The 20,000-nt window shown below is 40.6% G+C and overlaps 2 protein-coding genes across 12 annotated transcripts in view; one reads left to right on the plus strand and one right to left on the minus strand.

Moving 5' to 3' along the window:
- The window catches only part of LOC135099083 (cadherin-23-like), an 88,112-nt gene that overhangs the window by 34,247 nt on the left and 33,865 nt on the right, over positions 1-20,000 (minus strand). The window lies entirely within an intron of this gene.
- Positions 5,184-20,000, plus strand: part of LOC135099085 (uncharacterized) — a 37,577-nt gene continuing 22,760 nt past the window's right edge. For 2 of the 7 annotated variants that reach the window (XR_010267622.1, XM_064001489.1), the window contains exon 1: positions 19,163-20,000. This exon is cut by the window's right edge and continues 52 nt beyond it. Coding sequence is in view for 5 of the 7 variants with exons in the window: in XM_064001489.1 (XP_063857559.1) it covers positions 19,966-20,000 (35 nt within the window). In the remaining 2 variants the exon portion in view is untranslated. Of the gene's footprint in view, positions 5,340-7,298; positions 7,430-9,865; positions 9,997-12,532; positions 13,689-19,162 lie in introns of those variants that run through there. The other 5 variants (XM_064001491.1, XM_064001492.1, XM_064001494.1 and 2 more) reach the window with 5 other exon arrangements.

Below are 20,000 nucleotides of genomic sequence, written 5' to 3' on the forward strand. Positions count from 1 at the left end.
ATAGCAAAAAACTGGTTCTCAAATGGAGTGGTAGATGAGTTAACGAACTCAGTAATCATGTAGTTAGTGGTAGGACACTAGACAGCTTTAAGAGAAGATTAGATATTAGATATTAGATAGATCCATGGGGATAGCAGATGGAAATAGGTAGGTGTGTTTCATAGAGGGACTGCCGCGTGTAAGCCTGTTCCCTTCTTGCACCTTCCATTATTTATTATGTTCTTATGTATGTTCACCTGAGACTGATTGTAACACCTGCAAATGTTAATTGAGCCACAGAACACCTGAGAACATTGATATTTGCACCTGGAATAGTTACATAGCGCTTAAGGTCAATATTGCACTGGAAAATCACCTTGAAATCACTTGAAAAACAGAATTACCACTTGAAAACACATGACAAACTTAATTAAATGACCGAAAACACTTGAGGAAAATTAATAAACACCTTAAGAGATTTAATTAACTCTTGAAAACTAGAATACCACTTGAAAACACTAACCTAACCTAACCTAACCTAACCTAACCTAAACTAACCTAACCTAACCTAACCTAACCAACCTAACCTAACCTAACCTAACCTAACCTTTGTGACTTAATTAACACTTGAAAAATACCTTAATTAACACTTGAAAACTAGAATACCACTTGAAAACACTAACCTAACCTAACCTAACCTAACCTAACCAAACTAACCTAACCTAACCTAACCTAACCTAACCTAACCTAACCAAACTAACCTAACCTAACCTAACCTAACCTAACCTAACCTTTGTGACTTAATTAACACTTGAAAAATACCTTCAAAACTGAAATACTACTTGAAAAACACTTGAAAACACATTTGTGACTTAATTAACCTTTGAAAAACACCTTGAAAACTGGAATACCTTTTCAAAACAGCTGAAAACATCTTTGAGACTTAATTAACACTTGAAAAAACACTTGAAAACACCTTTGTGACTTAATTAACATTTGAAAGTTTAATTATCACTTGAAAAAAACACTTGAAATTTTTTAATCATTACCTGGAAAACCTTTGAAACTTAATTATCACTTAGAAAGGAAAAAAGAAACTTGGAAAATTAAATAAAACCACTTGAAAACACTAACAATTATAAAAAAAAGACCCAGAACTAAAAAAAAATAATAACTACCTGGAATTTATCAGAAAAAAACTAATTATTTCACCTGGAACGACTTTTGCAACCACTTGAGCGCACCTGTCACCCACTTAGCACCACCACCACCACCACCACAAGCCACTGGAACCACCTAGTACCACCTGTAATCCTGGAATCTACACTTTCACCCTGTACTGAAATCTGGAATAACCTGGAATTGTGTGGCAGCATTTAGAAGTGTCTGAGTTGAAACATTTCTTCCATACTCCAACTGTCACTATTAAAATACACTTATAAACACTTAGAACACATCAAAACACTCTCAAAACACACAAAACACACTCAAAACCACTCTAAACATCCCAAAACACACTTAAACACACACAAAAACATACCAGAACACTTAAATACACCAAAACACTTTTAAAACATACTTAAACACACCAAAACACACTCAAAACACACCAAAACACACTTAAACACACTCAAAATACTCCCAAACACACTCAAAACACACCAAAACACACTTAAACACTCAAAATACTCCCAAACACACTTAAAACACCTTCAAACACACCCAAACACACTCAAAACATTCCCAAACACACTCAAACATACCTAAACACACCCCAAAATACCTCAAAATACCTCAAAAAACATCTCAAATATATCTTCATAAAACACTTGAACACACACATGGCTACCCATCACTAAAACTCAGCCACCCATCTCTTAAACACAAGGATATCCCATTTAAAACACCCATTCCTACACCTCCATTCCTGCCCATTCCAGCTCCAGTCAGCTTTTCCCCCAATCCTGTGCCTTCCAGTCAGTTCTGCCTTATTCCAGCACAATTCCAGTCTCTGCTGTATTCCTATTAAATTCCAGTCAGTTTTGGCCCATTTCCACCCATTCCTGTTAGATTTTCCTGTATTCCCAATCCATTCCAGTCTTGCTTCCCTTTATTTCCAGTCTGCTTAGCCCAATTCCAGTCCCATCTACCCCAATTCCAGTACTCCCCAATTTCTCCCCATCTCAGCCCATCACTGCTACACCCAACTTTAAAACACTGATCCAAACACCCGTTTAACTGCCCTCCCCAACCCTCACACACCCCTCAACACACACACACACACACACACACACACACACACAAAGATACCAATAAACACACCTAAAATATTTTAAAACACACAAAAAACACTAGATACACATCTAAACACACCCAAGACAGCTTCAGGCACACTCAAAACACCCCAAAATTTATCCAAAACACCACATAACTTACCCAGACACCCCCAGGACCCCCAAACACCCCACCATGCCTCTCTCAATCACCAGTCACCACCACCTCAGCCCCACCATCAACATGTACAGCAAGGAAGGCGCAGGGGACTCGGGCCCTGACAGACACCACACTGGGGACTACCTGGCACCCTTAGCTTCTGTAGATCTGTCCCGTGTCAACACCCCTGGCGGATCTCCCTCCCCATGACCCGGCCATCACCCCGCCCTTGAGGACCCCAATTGGGAGCCCCCAGAGGACCAAGGAATGTTGCTGAGGTCACACCCAAGCCCGGAATCTTGACACCCCTTCAAGATTCCGAGCCGTTTAACGAAGGGCCGCCCGACAGGTTTGTTTTGTGTGTGTGTGTAGGTTTGTACGGCTCCACTGGGTTGGGGAGTGTTGTTTGGGGAGGTGTGGTGTCAGCTGTTGTGTTCCAGAGAGGCTTGGTTCATGTTTGTGTAGGTTTGGTAAGTGATTACATATTGGGGTGAGGGGGGGTGAGGGACACGTCTGAGTTAGTGTGGGTGTGTTTGGGTGTGTTTGGAGGTGTGTGGTGTTGTCTGGGTGTGTGTGTGTGTGTTTGCGGGTGTGTGGTGTTGTCTGGGCGTGTGTGGGTGTGTTTGCGGGTGTGTGGTGGTGTCTGGGTGTGTGTGTGTGTGTTTGCGGGTTGTTCAGAGGTGTTTGGAAGTGTAAAGGAAATGAAGTTAATAATGACTAAGAAATGAAGGAATTACAGAGAGAGAGAGAGAGAGAGAGAGAGAGAGAGAGAGAGAGAGAGAGAGAGAGAGAGACAGAGAGAGAGAGATGTTTAGAAGAAGGAAGGAAGGAAGGAAAAGATTGAGAAACAGTAGAAAGAATTAATAAAAATATGAGAGAGAGAGAGAGAGAGAGAGAGAGAGAGAGAGAGAGAGAGAGAGAGAGAGAGAGAGAGAGAGAGAGAGAGAGAGTTACCTTTAATTACTATGGGGAAAAAGAAAATTAAGTCAGATTTTTAAAGATAATAATTTTTTTTCTTCTTAATTAAGGGTGAACTAATTGTCTTCCTCCTCCTCCTCCTCCTCCTCCTCCTCCTCCTCCTCCTTTTCTTCTTCCTCTTCTTCCTTCTCCTTCTACCTATTCACCAGTCTTTTCTCAAGGGTGTAATTGCAGAAATGTTGTTAATCTGTCACTGGAACCATAAAAACATCCTTGAAAACCTCTGTTAGTTCAATGAGAGCCTTTTAAAAGAGTGTTTCTCCTGTTAATAATATAGAAATGTTATTAATCTGTCTCTAGAACCTTAAAAACCCCCTTGAAAACCTGCATCACTTCAATTACAGCCTTTGGAAAGTAGTGGAGGTTCTCAAGAGTGTTTCTCCTGTTAATAATATAGAAATGTTATTAATCTGTCACTAGAACCTTAAAAACCCCCTTGAAAACCTCCACCACTTCAACTAGAGAGAGAGAGAGAGAGAGAGAGAGAGAGAGAGAGAGAGAGATTCTAACTTAAACTTTGCACTAATAATAACCTAGATTAAAAACACACGTCTACTTTGATGATTGCAGAGGAAGACAGGAGGAGGAGGAGGAGGAGGAGGAGGAGGAAGAGGAGGAGGAGGATAAATAATTTAGTTACTATTTGTTTTTTTTCTTTATCTCTTCCTTATCTTCTCTCCTCCTCCTCCTCCTCCTCCTCCTCCTCATCACCATCACCATTCCTGCTAACCCATTCCCCTCCCATTACAGTTGCCATTGGGATCTTCCAGAACACAGTGTATGGGACAGCTGCCCATCTCCCATTTAGCTACACGGTGGCGGTGGTGCTGGACTCGGTAAGTGATGGGTGATGGGGAAGAAATGGGTGAAGAAATGGGTGACAGGGAGAAAATAATGTTTTTTTGTTTATTTATTTAATTTTTTTTTGATGGGTAAGGAATGGGTGGTGGAGAAAATAGCGTTTTATTTATTTATTCATTTATTTATCTTCTTCCTGACCTCTTCTCCACTCAAGTAAACTATATCATGTCCCACCAATTCTCTCTCTCTCTCTCTCTCTCTCTCTCTCTCTCTCTTGAAGTTTTCTATTATTTTCTCTCAAATTAAAGAGAGGTGGTGGAGTATGACCTCTCTATACCTCACCTGCCTATCACTGAAACTTTTGAATGGAGTTTACTTTAGGAGATACTAGCAGGTTAGGTGGTCACAAATATACCTCCCTTAGCTGAATTTACCGAGTAATTGAAATAACTATGTTTTCAGTTTGGTCTCCCACACACACACAGACAAAATTAAGTCTTTAAAAATACGATATAATTGCTAATATCTTGTGTGGAGTAGGTAATGTAGGCTTCACACATAAACAAACTTGAGTCTTTAGAGAATAAGTTATAATTCCTAATATCTTGTGTGGGAAAATGTTTTGGATTCATTTTAATTAAGTCATCCTCACCCATAAAACAAAGTTGAGTTAGAGGATATGATAAACAGATTACATCAAGCATTTATCAGACTGAAATGTGTTAGGCTTCAATACTGTAAAATGTTTTGGGACCGTAAGTAAAGCAGATATGTAAAGCCAGGAGTGTTCTAGAGCAAACAGTTTTTATCTTAAGTACAGCCACTGGGATTATGTGTGTAATGAAGATTTGTAGACCAAGAAATTCCCCCATCCACCCAAAAAAAAAAAAAAAAAAAGATTTATATAACTGGATTGGTTCATCATTAACACTGTCACTAAAGCATTACAAAATAAGAACATGAGAAGTTAATGATGGGAAAAATACGAAAAAAGGCCAGAGATAAATGCTAACATAACCATAACAAAGAAAACATTTAAGCCCGCGGTCTCTTCCCCTAGTAAGTCACGTAGCGCAGGTCAGGAATGGCTTGGCTTCAAAATGTGGCTTTTTTTTCCTGCTCCCTCCTTCAGCTGCACTTTTCCCGCGGTGAGTAGAAAGATTAAGGTTAAGGGAATGTACAGATGCCTCGGTGTGCACTTAAATAGAGGAATTGTGGAAATACAGAATAGATATTTGTTTCCATTTGGGATTCTGTTGGTTTCTTGAGATTAATGAAGTTTTTGGTAGGAATTTCTCACTATAAGTAGCATATCCCATCAATGCAAGCTCATGAAAGACTGTCTACATTTAAAACCTTAATTTCTTAATAACAGGCTGCTGTGACTTGTATAAGGTTATTAATTTGATATTGCATGGCAAGATGTGTAGCAATGGGTGATCTTTAACCCTTTCACTGTGACACAAAGCAATTAGCAGTGCCAGAAGCAATGTCTGGAGTCCTTATAAGCATAACTGTAACAGAATTTAATAACTGGGAACCCATTTTGACTAAGCCATAAGCCCAGTCATCCTGGGACCACATTCCTTCATGAGTGGCACCAGGTTAGGTGGTGGTAGTGGTGGTTAGGTTAGGTTAATGACTCCCTAGGGTGTGTGTGTGTGTGTGTGTGTGTGTGTGTGTGTGTGTGTGTGTGTGTGTTATATATATGCTTTTTTTTTATTTTATTTTTTATTTTTTATTTATTTTTTTTTTTTAGGGTGTGGTATAAAATTTCAGTTTAACAAAGTACATGCAATGTTGTTTTTTTGTTCCTGTGCCCCAGTCAAGCTTGAGTAGCTGGCTTGAGAGAGAGAGAGAGAGATGAACCACTTTTCACATTCCTTGTCTAAGAATTGTCTAAGAATGAGAATTAGAATATTATGAAAACAGGGCTTTGCTGAGGTCATTAACCTAAGCTAAACTACCTTCATTAACCTCCTTCATTAACCTAATTTAACCAAAAATGACCTAGCCTAAAAAGTACTAATTTGCAAGTATTCACTAAATTAACTTGTACCGGGAAGGTCTCGTGTCTCGGGTCACTTCAAAGGAACACTTCAAGGGAATATTCATGAGGTGTGTGTGTGTGTGTGTGTGTGTGTGTAATAATAATAATAATAATAATAATAATAATAATAATAATAATAAACGGTTTATTCTTTAGGCAGTCAACAAACTGAAAATGTACATTGGTGGTGGGGAAATACTTGACATTAATCCTAAAGGTAAGTCAAATCTAGAAGAGACTATTGATTGATGGCTCACACCATGGTGGGAATCGCACTGAGTCTGTACCGGTCCTTACGTGGCACCTTTAGGGGCGTTATCTTATTGTGGTGTCTGGTGGCACGAGTAGGCCGAGGCGCGTCAGGCGGCAGCATGTTTCTGAGACGTGTGTGTGTGTGTGTGTGTGTGTGTGTGTGTGTGTGTGTGAGAGAGAGAGAGAGTGTTGTTTTGTTGTTATGTGAGGTGAGTGTAGGTAGGTGTTATGCAGACTGTATATTGAAATATTTCAAGGCAGCTGTGTTATTAATATGCATTGAATACACATTGACACATTGATATGGTGTTATTTGGGAGGGACTAAAGGGCATTTTAATATAATTTTAATGTTAATTTATGGGTGCAGCTAACTAAGGTTTTGTACGTTGGAGAGTGTTGGGCTGCATTCATATCCTGTGTGGTGCCTCACCTTGCATTGTACTCATATTCATTCCAGACAAATAGCCAACCTTTGAACAAGAAATAACGGGTTCAAGCTTGAAAAATTTAGGTTTAGGAAGGAGATAGGAAAAAATTGGTTCTCAAATCGAGTGGTAGATGAGTGGAACGGACTCAGTAATCATGTAGTTAGTGGTAGGACACTAGAGAGCTTTAAGAGAAGATTAGACAAGTTTATGGATGGGGATAACAGATGGAAATAGGTTGGAGTGTTTCATACAGGGACTGCCACGTGTAAGCCTGCTCCCTTCTTGCAGCTTCCCTTATTTCTTATGTTCTTATGTTCTTATGTGATTGTATGGATGGCATATGAATTATTTAATGATCATCAATGTGATTTTCAGACACACTTCAGTCACAAGATGAATGCAGTCAGCTACAGCATGACATAGACAAGCTATAGACAGTTGAGAGAGGAAGAAGTCAGTGGCACCCTCACCTCAGACAAGACAAAGCTAACAATTGATAATGAAAGGTGACATTATTCTCTTTAAAGGACTCTATTATTATTGTACCCATGAAAGCTGTTCTATTTTTTATTTATTTCTCTGTATTATAAGTATTTTGTATGTAAACTCCGATCACAATCTCATATCTTTATCTTGTCCTATCACTCCAATCCCTCCTCAGGATCCCCCTAAGTGAAGGTGCCTCTGGTGTTTTGCCTCTGCTAGTTGGGGGGACCTGAGGAGGTATTTTGCTGATTTTCCTTGGAATGACTACTGCTTCCATGTCAGAGAGCCGTCTTTGTGTGCTGAGCGCATAACAGAGGTGATAGTGTCTGGCATGGAGGCGTACATTCCTCACTCTTTTTCTTGCCCTAAACCTTCTAAACCTTGGTTTAACACAGCTTGTTCTCGTGCTATACATGATAGAGAGGTTGCCCACAAAAGGTACTTAAGCCTTCCATCACCAGAATCTCATGCACTTTATATTTCTGGCTGGAACCATGCCAAGTCTGTTCTCCAACTAGCCAAAAACTCCTTCATTAACAGAAAATGTCAAAACCTTTCAAGATCTAACTCCCCTCGTGATTTCTGGCATCTAACCAAAAATATCTCCAATAACTTTGCTTCTTCTTCTTCTTTCCCTCCTCTATTTTAACCAGATGGCACCACTGCTATCACATCTATTTCTAAAGCTGAACTCTTTGCTCAAACCTTTGCTAAAAACTCTACCTTGGAGGATTCTGGGCTTGTTCCTCCCTCTCCTCCACCCTCTGACTACTTCATGCCACCTATTAAAATTCTTTGCAATGATGTTTTCCATGCCCTCGCTGGCCTAAACCCTTGGAAGGCTTATGGACCTGATGGGGTCCCTCCTATTGTTCTCCGAAACTGTGCCTCCGTGCTTGCACCTTGCCTAGTCAAACTCTTTCAGCTGTGTCTGTCAACATCTACCTTTCCTTCTTGCTGGAAGTTTGCCTACATTCAACCTGTTCCTAAAAAGGGTGACCGTTCTAATCCCTCAAACTACCGTCCTATTGCTTTAATTTCCTGCCTATCTAAAGTTTTTGAATCTATCCTCAACAGGGAGATTCTTAAACATCTATCACTTCACAACCTTCTATCTGATCGCCAGTATGGGTTCCGTCAAGGCCGCTCTACTGGTGATATTCTGGCTTTCCTTACTGAGTCTTGGTCATCCTCTTTTAGAGATTTTGGTGAAACTTTTGCTGTTGCCTTGGACATATCAAAAGCTTTTGATAGAGTCTGGCACAAAGCTTTGATTTCCAAACTATCCTCCTACGGTTTCTATCCTTCTCTCTGTAACTTCATCTCAAGTTTCCTTTCTGACCGTTCTATTGCTGCTGTGGTAGACAGTCACTGTTCTTCTCCTAAATCTATTAACAGTGGTGTTCCTCAGCGTTCTGTCACCCACTCTCTTCTTATTATTCATTAATGATCTTCTAAACCAAACTTCTTGTCTTATCCACTCCTACGCTGATGATACCACCCTGCACTTTTCCACGTCTTTTCATAGACGTCCAACCCTTCAGGAGATAAACATATCACGCAGGGAAGCCACAGAACGCCTGACTTCTGATCTTTCTAAAATTTCTGATTGGGGCAGAGCAAACTTGGTATTGTTCAATGCCTCAAAAAGTCAATTCCTCCATCTATCAACTCGACACAATCTTCCAGACAACTATCCCCTCTTCTTCAATGACACTCAACTGTCCCCCTCTTCTACACTGAACATCCTCGGTCTGTCCTTTACTTATAATCTGAACTGGAAACTTCACATCTCATCTCTAGCTAAAACAGCTTCTATGAAGTTAGGTGTTCTGAGACGTCTCCGCCAGTTTTTCTCACCCCCCCAGCTGCTAACTCTGTACAAGGGCCTTATCCGTCCATGTATGGAGTATGCTTCACATGTCTGGGGGGGTTCCACTCATACTGCTCTTCTAGACAGGGTGGAATCAAAAGCTTTTCGTCTCATCAACTCCTCTCCTCTAACTGACTGTCTTCAGCCTCTCTCACACCGCCGCAATGTTGCATCTCTAGCTGTCTTCTACCGCTATTTTCATGCTAACTGCTCTTCTGATCTTGCTAACTGCATGCCTCCCCTCCTTCCGCGGCCTCGCTGCACAAGACTTTCTTCTTTCTCTCACTCCTATTCTGTCCACCTCTCTAACGCAAGAGTTAACCAGTATTCTCAATCATTCATCCCTTTCTCTGGTAAACTCTGGAACTCCTTGCCTGCTTCTGTATTTCCACCTTCCTATGACTTGAATTCCTTCAAGAGGGAGGTTTCAAGACACTTATCCACCAATTTTTGACCACTGCTTTGACCCTTTTAAGGGACTGGCATTTCAGTGGGCATTTTTTTTTTATTAGATTTTTGTTGCCCTTGGCCAGTATCCTTCCTACATAAAAAAAAAAAAAAAAAAAATCAATGTGATTTTCAGACACACTTCAGTCACAAGATGAATGCAGTCAGCTACAGCATGACATAGACAAGCTATAGACAGTTGAGAGAGGAAGAAGTCAGTGGCACCCTCACCTCAGACAAGACAAAGCTAACAATTGATAATGAAAGGTGACATTATTCTCTTTAAAGGACTCTATTATTATTGTACCCATGAAAGCTGTTCTATTTTTTATTTATTTCTCTGTATTATAAGTATTTTGTATGTAAACTCCGATCACAATCTCATATCTTTATCTTGTCCTATCACTCCAATCCCTCCTCAGGATCCCCCTAAGTGAAGGTGCCTCTGGTGTTTTGCCTCTGCTAGTTGGGGGGACCTGAGGAGGTATTTTGCTGATTTTCCTTGGAATGACTACTGCTTCCATGTCAGAGAGCCGTCTTTGTGTGCTGAGCGCATAACAGAGGTGATAGTGTCTGGCATGGAGGCGTACATTCCTCACTCTTTTTCTTGCCCTAAACCTTCTAAATCTTGGTTTAACACAGCTTGTTCTCGTGCTATACATGATAGAGAGGTGGCCCACAAAAGGTACTTAAGCCTTCCATCACCAGAATCTCATGCACTTTATATTTCTGGCTGGAACCATGCCAAGTCTGTTCTCCAACTAGCCAAAAACTCCTTCATTAACAGAAAATGTCAAAACCTTTCAAGATCTAACTCCCCTCGTGATTTCTGGCATCTAGCCAAAAATATCTCCAATAACTTTGCTTCTTCTTCTTTCCCTCCTCTATTTCAACCAGATGGCACCACTGCTATCACATCTATTTCTAAAGCTGAACTCTTTGCTCAAACCTTTGCTAAAAACTCTACCTTGGAGGATTCTGGGCTTGTTCCTCCCTCTCCTCCACCCTCTGACTACTTCATGCCACCTATTAAAATTCTTTGCAATGATGTCTTCCATGCCCTCGCTGGCCTAAACCCTCGAAAGGCTTATGGACCTGATGGGGTCCCTCCTATTGTTCTCCGAAACTGTGCCTCCGTGCTTGCACCTTGCCTAGTCAAACTCTTTCAGCTCTGTCTGTCAACATCTACCTTTCCTTCTTGCTGGAAGTTTGCCTACATTCAACCTGTTCCTAAAAAGGGTGACCGTTCTAATCCCTCAAACTACCGTCCTATTGCTTTAATTTCCTGCCTATCTAAAGTTTTTGAATCTATCCTCAACAGGGAGATTCTTAAACATCTATCACTTCACAACCTTCTATCTGATCACCAGTATGGGTTCCGTCAAGGCCGCTCTACTGGTGATCTTCTGGCTTTCCTTACTGAGTCTTGGTCATCCTCTTTTAGAGATTTTGGTGAAACTTTTCCTGTTGCCTTGGACATATCAAAAGCTTTTGATAGAGTCTGGCACAAAGCTTTGATCTCCAAACTACCCTCCTACGGTTTCTATCCTTCTCTCTGTAACTTCATCTCAAGTTTCCTTTCTGACCGTTCTATTGCTGCTGTGGTAGACAGTCACTGTTCTTCTCCTAAATCTATTAACAGTGGTGTTCCTCAGCGTTCTGTCACCCACTCTCTTCTTATTATTCATTAATGATCTTCTAAACCAAACTTCTTGTCCTATCCACTCCTACGCTGATGATACCACCCTGCACTTTTCCACGTCTTTTCATAGACTTGCAACCCTTCAGGAGGTAAACATATCACGCAGGGAAGCCACAGAACGCCTGACTTCTGATCTTTCCAAAATTTCTGATTGGGGCAGAGCAAACTTGGTATTGTTCAGTGCCTCAAAAACTCAATTCCTCCATCTATCAACTCAACACAACCTTCCAGACAACTATCCCCTCTTCTTCAATGACACTCAACTGTCCCCTCTTCTACACTGAATATCCTTGGTCTGCCCTTTACTTATAATCTGAACTGGAAACTTCACATCTCATCTCTAGCTAAAACAGCTTCTATGAAGTTAGGTGGTCTGAGACGTCTCCTCCAGTTTTTCTAACCCCCCCAGCTGCTAACTCTGTACAAGGGCCTTATCCGTCCATGTATGGAGTATGCTTCACATGTCTGGGGGGGTTTCACACATACTGCTCTTCTAGACAGGGTGGAATCAAAAGCTTTTCATCTCATCAACTCCTCTCCTCTAACTGACTGTCTTCAGCCTCTCTCTCACCGCCATAATGTTGCATATCTAGCTGTCTTTTACTGCTATTTTCATAGTAGTAGTAGTAGTAGTAGTAGTAGTAGTAGTAGTAGTAGTAGTAGTAGTAGTAGTAGTAGTAGTAGCTCTGGGAAGATGCCAGGCAGGAATGGGAGAGGGCCTAAAGAGGAGAGGTGGTGCTTGCTTTCCTGGAACACAAACAGCTGGAGTGAGGGAAAGTGGAGGGATTGTGGTGTCCTTCCTACATAAAAAAAAAAAAAAAGAAAAAAAAAGGTTGACACAAATGTAAAAATATTAATAATGCATACATGTACTAAGGCTGTTTTCCACAAAAATGGTAATGATAAAAAAAATAGTAATAATAAAAATGATGGTAATACAGTCATCTCTCATTATTCACGGCTTCAGTGTCCACACTTTCACTTTTACATGGATTGCTGCTGACCACAGATTCAAATAACTCCTTTTTTTCTTTCTGAGTTAAGTGATAAAATGTTTGTAAGCATGTACATGTTGTTAAGGGAGGCTGTAATACTTTGCAGCGGTGCCTGAGAAGCGATGCCTTCACCCACGCAGTTTTCACCACGATGGAGGAGTGCCCACACTTCCAGGACCTTACTGTTAAGAGGTTCCTGAAGACCCTACTTGAGCACAACCGCCGAGACATTCTCTCCAAGCTGGAGAAGTTTGTGCGCCTGAGTGAGTCGCTTCAGTGTCTTGGCGAACATAACAACATGAGAACATGAGGGGAGCTGCAAGGAGCCATCAGGCCTGCACATGGCACTTCCTCAATTGAATGTGTCTACCTATTTCTACTTATCCCTATCCCTAGATTTGTGTATCTTCTTTTAAAATCTCCCTAGTGACTCAGCACTAACAACCTGATTACTGAGTCTGTTCTTTTCATCCACCACTCTTTGAGAATTAGTTCCTTGCACTCTGCTGCTTTGACTGGCCACTACTGCATGAGCCTGTCTTGACTCCCTGACATCTCAGTCACTTGATTCAAATGTCTGATTAATTAGTTATAATAAATCAATTGGAAGTTTGTTTGATAAGACTGTGGGCCTGTGTAGCCATGGAAGATATTGACTATTGAAATCTTGAGAACACTGTGTTGAAATCTGTCACATTATTCACAGAGCCAGGGAGTGATGCTGCTAAGACCTTCACTGTCTATCCAGAGGGATCCGCAGGTGCTGGTGGTGGAATCTTGCTTGGACAGTGTGCCTGTAACACACAGGCACATTTCTCCAAAAGGTGACACATTATCTTTCAGAATGGCTTCACTCCTGCAAAACAACTGTGTACTTTTCTCTCACAAATCCACACACAGCAGGAACATTTTCCTAAGAGGATGCTGTTCTTATGTGTTGCAGTGCTGTGTCTCTCACTTTCAACAAGCTCTAGTGGAAGTTAAGGGGAGTTTCAATAGTGTTTTTATGGTTTGATTGACTGAACATTGGTGACATTCCTCAGGTTGACGCTGTGCTGCCGGTACTGTCGCCTCAGCTTCTGCGTCAGATTCAGAACAGAGACTTCAGCAGAGAGATTCAGAACAGAGACTTCAGCAGAGAGAGTGAGTGGGAGAAACGCTACAACTGCTTTGCCCACTCGATGATGCTAGACCAGCATGTGGAGTACGGGAGCAAGAATGGGTTCTGCCGTGCCGTTTGTCCTGCCAGATTCCCGGAGGAGGTTGGTGATGCCTCCACTTGCATGTCTTTTCTGTATTTTGTATAGACCTGTTTGTATTTTACAGGATTAAGTCAAGTTCTGTTTGGATGTATGTGACCAGCTGTGCTGTGTCTGACTGTCCTTTTCCACTAGGGACTGATGGGGCTAAGAGTGTGAATGATGTCTGTGTGTGTGTGTGTGTGTGTGTGTGTGTGTGTGTGTGTGTGTGTGTGTGTGTGTGTGTGTGTGTGTGTGTGTGTGTGGGATTGCCAGCTTTTTTTTTTTTTTTTTTTTTTTTTTTTTTTTTTTTTTTTTTTTAATGTATGAGTGACACTGGCCAAGGGCAACAAAAATCTTATAAAAATATGCCCACTGAAATGTCAGTCCCATAAAAGGGTCAAGGCAGTGGTCAAAAATTGATGGATAAGTGTCTTGAAACCTCCCTCTTGAAGGAATTCAAGTCATAGGAAGGTGGAAATACAGAAGCAGGCAGGGAGTTCCAGAGTTTACCAGAGAAAGGGATGAATGATTGAGAATACTGGTTAACTCTTGCATTAGAGAGGTGGACAGAATAGGGGTGAGAGAAAGAAGAAAGTCTTGTGCAGCGAGGCCGTGGAAGGAGGGGAGGCATGCAGTTAGCAAGATCAGAAGAGCAGTTAGCATGAAAATAGCGGGAGAAGACAGCTAGATATGCAACATTGCGGCGGTGAGAGAGGGGCTGAAGACAGTCAGTTAGAGGAGAGGAGTTGATGAGACGAAAAGCTTTTGATTCCACCCTGTCTAGAAGAGCAGTATGAGTGGAACCCCCCAGACATGTGAAGCATACTCCATACATGGATGGATAAGGCCCTTGTACAGAGTTAGCAGCTGGGGGGGTGAGAAAACTGGCGGAGACGTCTCAGAACACCTAACTTCATAGATGCTGTTTTAGCTAGAGATGAGATGTGAAGTTTCCAGTTCAGATTATAAGTAAAGGACAGACCGAGGATGTTCAGTGTAGAAGAGGGGACAGTTGAGTGTCATTGAAGAAGAGGGGATAGTTGTCTGGAAGGTTGTGTCGAGTTGATAGATGGAGGAATTGAGTTTTTGAGGCATTGAACAATACCAAGTTTGCTCTGCCCCAATCAGAAATTTTGGAAAGATCAGAAGTCAGGCGTTCTGTGGCTTCCCTGCGTGATATGTTTACCTCCTGAAGGGTTGCACGTCTATGAAAAGACGTGGAAAAGTGCAGGGTGGTATCATCAGAGTAGGAGTGGATAAGACAAGAAGTTTGGTTTAGAAGATCATTAATGAATAATAAGAAGAGAGTGGGTGACAGAACGCTGAGGAACACCACTGTTAATAGATTTAGGAGAAGAACAGTGACTGTCTACCACAGCAGCAATAGAACGGTCAGAAAGGAAACTTGAGATGAAGTTACAGAGAGAAGGATAGAAACCGTAGGAGGGTAGTTTGGAAATGCAAGCTTTGTGCCAGACTATCAGAAGCTTTTGATATGTCCAAGGCAACAGCAAAAGTTTCACCAAAATCTCTAAAAGAGGATGATGACCAAGACTCAGTAAGGAAAGCCAGAAGATCACCAGTAGAGCAGCCTTGATGGACCCTAATACTGGCGATCAGATAGAAGAAGGCTGTGAAGTGATAGATGTTTAAGAATATTCCTGTTGAGGGTAGATTAAAAACTTTAGATAGGCAGGAAATTAAAGCAATAGAACTGTTCTTTGAGGAATTAAAACTACTACTACTGCTACTACTACTACTACTACTACTACTACTACTACTACTACTACTACTACTACTACTACTACTACTACTACTACTACTACTACTACTACTGCTTCTACTCATATCTTTCCTGACCCCCAGACCAACATTTGCTGTGTATAAATGGCACAGTTTGCTGCTTTAATTCTTTTCATTTCTTGAAGGTGCATATCAGTGTATTCTGTCGTGCCTCCCATGCTGTGTAATAATGCTGCAGTGTTTGTTGACTGTGTTTTCCCTCAGGTGACAGAGAAGAGACCTTGGGAGACTTCTGTAAATGAGGAGCAACAAGCACATCTGACTGGAGCCTTTCAGGAACCAACAGTCAGGTGAATACTGTGTTGTGTTAGTACAGTTGAGGTCCTCTGTCTGTAACTTGTGTGCTCTGAAGATGCAATACTCAGTTTTTGAATCCTTGACACTGATAATAACAGTCAAGCATAGTGGGAGATGTCTTTCCCACATTGCCCTGCTTGTTTCCCGCTTGCTACAGCTTAATTCTTCTCATAAGAGTGTTGTGATTGTGGTTGTTCAAGAAGGGATCAGTAATTGTCAGACAGGAAGAAAGATGGGAAGATCAGAAGCAGCCGTCACACAGTTAGTTGGCAAAGGCTTCTCAGTGGTTGGAACAGCTGTTACTCTGTTACCCTGCAACTCCCAAGCCTCTTCTGACTAAAAGAAGGTGCAGCAAATCAGTTTTTACAATGCATCAGCTTACTATTCTTGTATCTGCCTTCCTTTATCACCAAGAGCCTTTCTTTCTCTTGGGAGTGACAGCTATGCCTAGTGCGCCAGTACAGTCTCTGTTACCCTGCAACTCCCAAGCCTCTTCTGACTAAAAGAAGGTGCAGCAAATCAGTTTTTACAATGCAACAGCTTACTATTTTTGTATCTGCCTTTGTCATGGCTTTTGTATCATACCTTTGTCATAGCTTTCGCTGCTGATCTTGCTGTCTCCCTTCCAGTCTCACAAGTAGCAAGCCCTCTCAAACAAGGGCCATCACAGCACTCTTCTCTTTGTTAAGCTTGCCAGGACCCGTTATAATGTAAGAATTAAATGTGAGCCGTGGAATGAGAAGGTGCTGGTAAGGGGGGGACAGGCAGGGAAGCACAGGAGAGACATCCCTCTCTGCTGTGTCTGGCAGTCCCTCTGTGACTAAAAGACAACATGGCATCCTCAGGGCATGGGTGACAATTTGCTACTTTTTGAACACTGAAGCCTTTGTTCTGTGGGTGTGCTGTCATGTTTTTACACTTTGATATTCTTTGTGGCCATTGTAAAGCCACATTGAAGGTAGGTGTAAACCTTGATGCCAACCCCAAGCTGTCCCATTTGATAAATCCACATAAAAATATTAAAAAAACTGGGAAAATGAAATCTGCAGCACTTTCAGTCCCAGGAATTTTGGACAGGGGAATTTCAGCTGTATATAGCATTGTTGGGAGTGTGATAAATGATGAGGTGATGATGGATGGGGTTTTTTCTGAAGGAATTGGAGGAGGGGAGGCAGGCATGCACTTATTAAGATTACAAGAGCAGTAACATTGAAAATAAAGGCATAAGATTGCAAGAGGAGCAACAGATAGCTGGATAATTGCATGTTAGGAGCTCCTGTTAATAATAGGTGTGAGTCTTGATTAACCTAACAAGGAATGATTTCAGTGTGAATGAGTGTGAAATAAGAGGAGAGGATGTGTAGCTCAGGTATTGTGGTGTGTGCATGTGAAAAAGGTATTTGGTTGAAGAGAAATAGATATGGAAGAGTTGTGGGGGTGTTTCAGAATTGTCTGAGCCATCTGATAGGCCAGGAAAGGGAGTGAAGAGTTCGTGGAAAGTAAAGTCTGCGTGAGTGTGGAATATAGCGTGTGAGTGATGCAGAATAAGCAATTTGCATTACTTTTTTTTGCAGAACTTTGTCTTCTTCTGCCAGCACACATACTGTCTGTGCAATCAAGGCTGTGTGATGGTGGTGCCCCATTGCGGGGTCTGATGTGTCTACAGCTAGTGCTGGGTGTGTCCTCTCTGCCTGGTACTGCAGGCTAATGTGTTTGCCTGCTTCAGTGCAAATCTTGCAAGCCAGATCTACCAGCTGTCTCTAGTGTAGTGTCTAGGATGCTTTAAATTTGTGTTTTTATGTATAGTATGAGATAAAATTACAACAATGTGGTCGTGTAAGTTATTTGCATTTTGTAAGTTATTTTGATGGTAAACAATTCATGCCCTCAGGTCAAAAAAGAAAATCAGGATTGGCCAAAAATAGTCAAAGTTTAAGGTGAGACTTGCACATAGAAGCCCTGTCCAAGCGACTCTGGTGGGATGGGGCTTCTATGTGCCAGCCTCATCTTAAACTTAGACTATTTTGGGCCGACGTGACTTTTAAAGTGTTATAGCGTGAAAAAAAACATGTATAATAACCAAGACATTCCCACTCACTTTGTTAGTTGAATGGCCAGTCTGGTGTATTAACAACAGACACATTCTCCCCTTTGCCTCATTAAAAACAAAAGAGCATTGGTTCTTGGAAAAATTAAGATTTGAATACTATATGATACCTGATTGTAACCCTCTATAGTAACAACAGATTTTTTGTTTATTTTTTACTTTTTTACTTTGAACTTACTTTAAAACTGTCAATTTTGCTGTCCACATTTCTATATGATATTTGATATGATGATATAATGTTAACCATAGGAAAATAGGGAAGTTGCAGGCAGCCACTAGCCCTTAACATGACAATCCCTGTATGATTTTTGTTGCCCTTGGCCAGTGTCCTTCCTACATTAAAAAAAAATAAAAGAGATATGCCTACCTATTTCCACTCATTATCTCCTTCCACAAGTTTTTGTGTAGTTAACCATAGAACCAAGTTATAAAACATTCTTTGTCCACATTTTCTATACTATATAACTCTATAGGTGTTTATTAAATTTCTCTCTCTCTCTCTCTCTCTCTCTCTCTCTCTCTCTCTCTCTCTCTCCTATTTTCAAGGATATAAATTTTCAACATCCTTCATCTCTTCATAGGTCGACTTATTCAACTCTGGGACCTTCTTAATGACTGTTTTTTGTACTTTTTCTAATTTTATAATATTTCTCTTTATATGAGGAGACCACACACACCACTGCCACCTATTCCAATCTTGGTCTTATCATGGAAATCAACTTTTTTTTTTATCATTCCTTCATCTAAATGAGAATGCCATTCTTATTCTTTTTTAACAAATTCATTGTGTTTCCAGTAATTTTATCAGTGTGTCTGTCTGGAGTCAAATGCTGCTCATCTCTATCTGTGGAATTTGTGATATATTACAGATCTAAAGCTGCTGGATCTGTCCAGGAACAATGGATCAAGAACATCTAAAGCAAAGATCACATGGATTACTCCCAAAGAATGAAAGCTTTGCTTTAAGTTTTACTTTGCTCAGTTCATGGTTGACTTGCACCACTAAAACATTTTCTTTTAGAATGTAAAGGTTATGAAAATATAAGAAATTAATTCGATTTACAATCAATTTATCAAAACAAAAGAAATAACAGCAGAAACATTACTTTCAATGATCAAAGATTTAAACATATACAAGAGAAAAAAAAATGCATCAAGATTATCTGGAAAATGATCTACAAATGAACACAGGAATTGCAACATGAGTAGAGAAAGCAGCAGCAAAGACTTATCCCACACCTACTACTGAACTCAACTGTCACATAATAAAGTATTGCCAAATTTTTCCTGGTCATTGTGCTATTGCTCCTAAAGATATGTTCTATAACCCAACACTAGATACCACAAGATGTCATCAATACAAAAAATGTTCAAATTAGAATGGTTTTTCAATATCAGAGGAATTATACTTTGGAACTCTTCCCCAGAATGTTGTATTAGCCAGAATAGTATCTGTTTCAAGATATTTATCCTTATTCATCTTTGTTTTATTTGAGAACCAATGACAGTTTCCTTGGTCAGAAGGTCTTCTTGCCTTCCTTTCTCCTCTAAGGTCTTAATTCTCCACATCCACGCTTCCTTCAGGAGCATCTCTCATTCTGAGTCTGGTATTCGTTGGTACATTGTAAATAAGGACGTTAATATAATAGAGGCAAGAGAATGGTAAAAATTAATGTTTATTTCTAAGTTTTTGTTTTTTTTCTTCTCAGTCCAACCAATAAATGGGTTAATGGTTGAAGATAGGTACATGAACCCATTTTTGCGCTTATAGTATCAAACAATCTAATTTTTTTCCATATTGAATTGTTATTATATATTATTATTAATAATGTTGGGTATTCATAAAAAAAAATTGATGTCCTAAGCCAATGTCAGGCTTAGGAGGTGAACGAGGATTTGATAAAATATACCAACTTTTAATAATTATACATTATTCATCCCATGTTGAGCGAGAAGCTAGCAGATTCCACCCTTGATATATTGTTTATAATACAAAATAATCAAGTCAAGTGATAACTGAGGATAAAATGTGAGACCTCCCGAGGGCGAGTCGGTACCAACAGCAGCAGAGCGAGGGAGCGGGCGAGAGTAATGGTCGCCTTATTTGTTGTGGTCTGCACTTCTTG

This window comes from Scylla paramamosain, unplaced genomic scaffold, assembly GCF_035594125.1.
Source record: "Scylla paramamosain isolate STU-SP2022 unplaced genomic scaffold, ASM3559412v1 Contig101, whole genome shotgun sequence".
Classification (NCBI taxonomy): domain Eukaryota; kingdom Metazoa; phylum Arthropoda; class Malacostraca; order Decapoda; family Portunidae; genus Scylla; species Scylla paramamosain.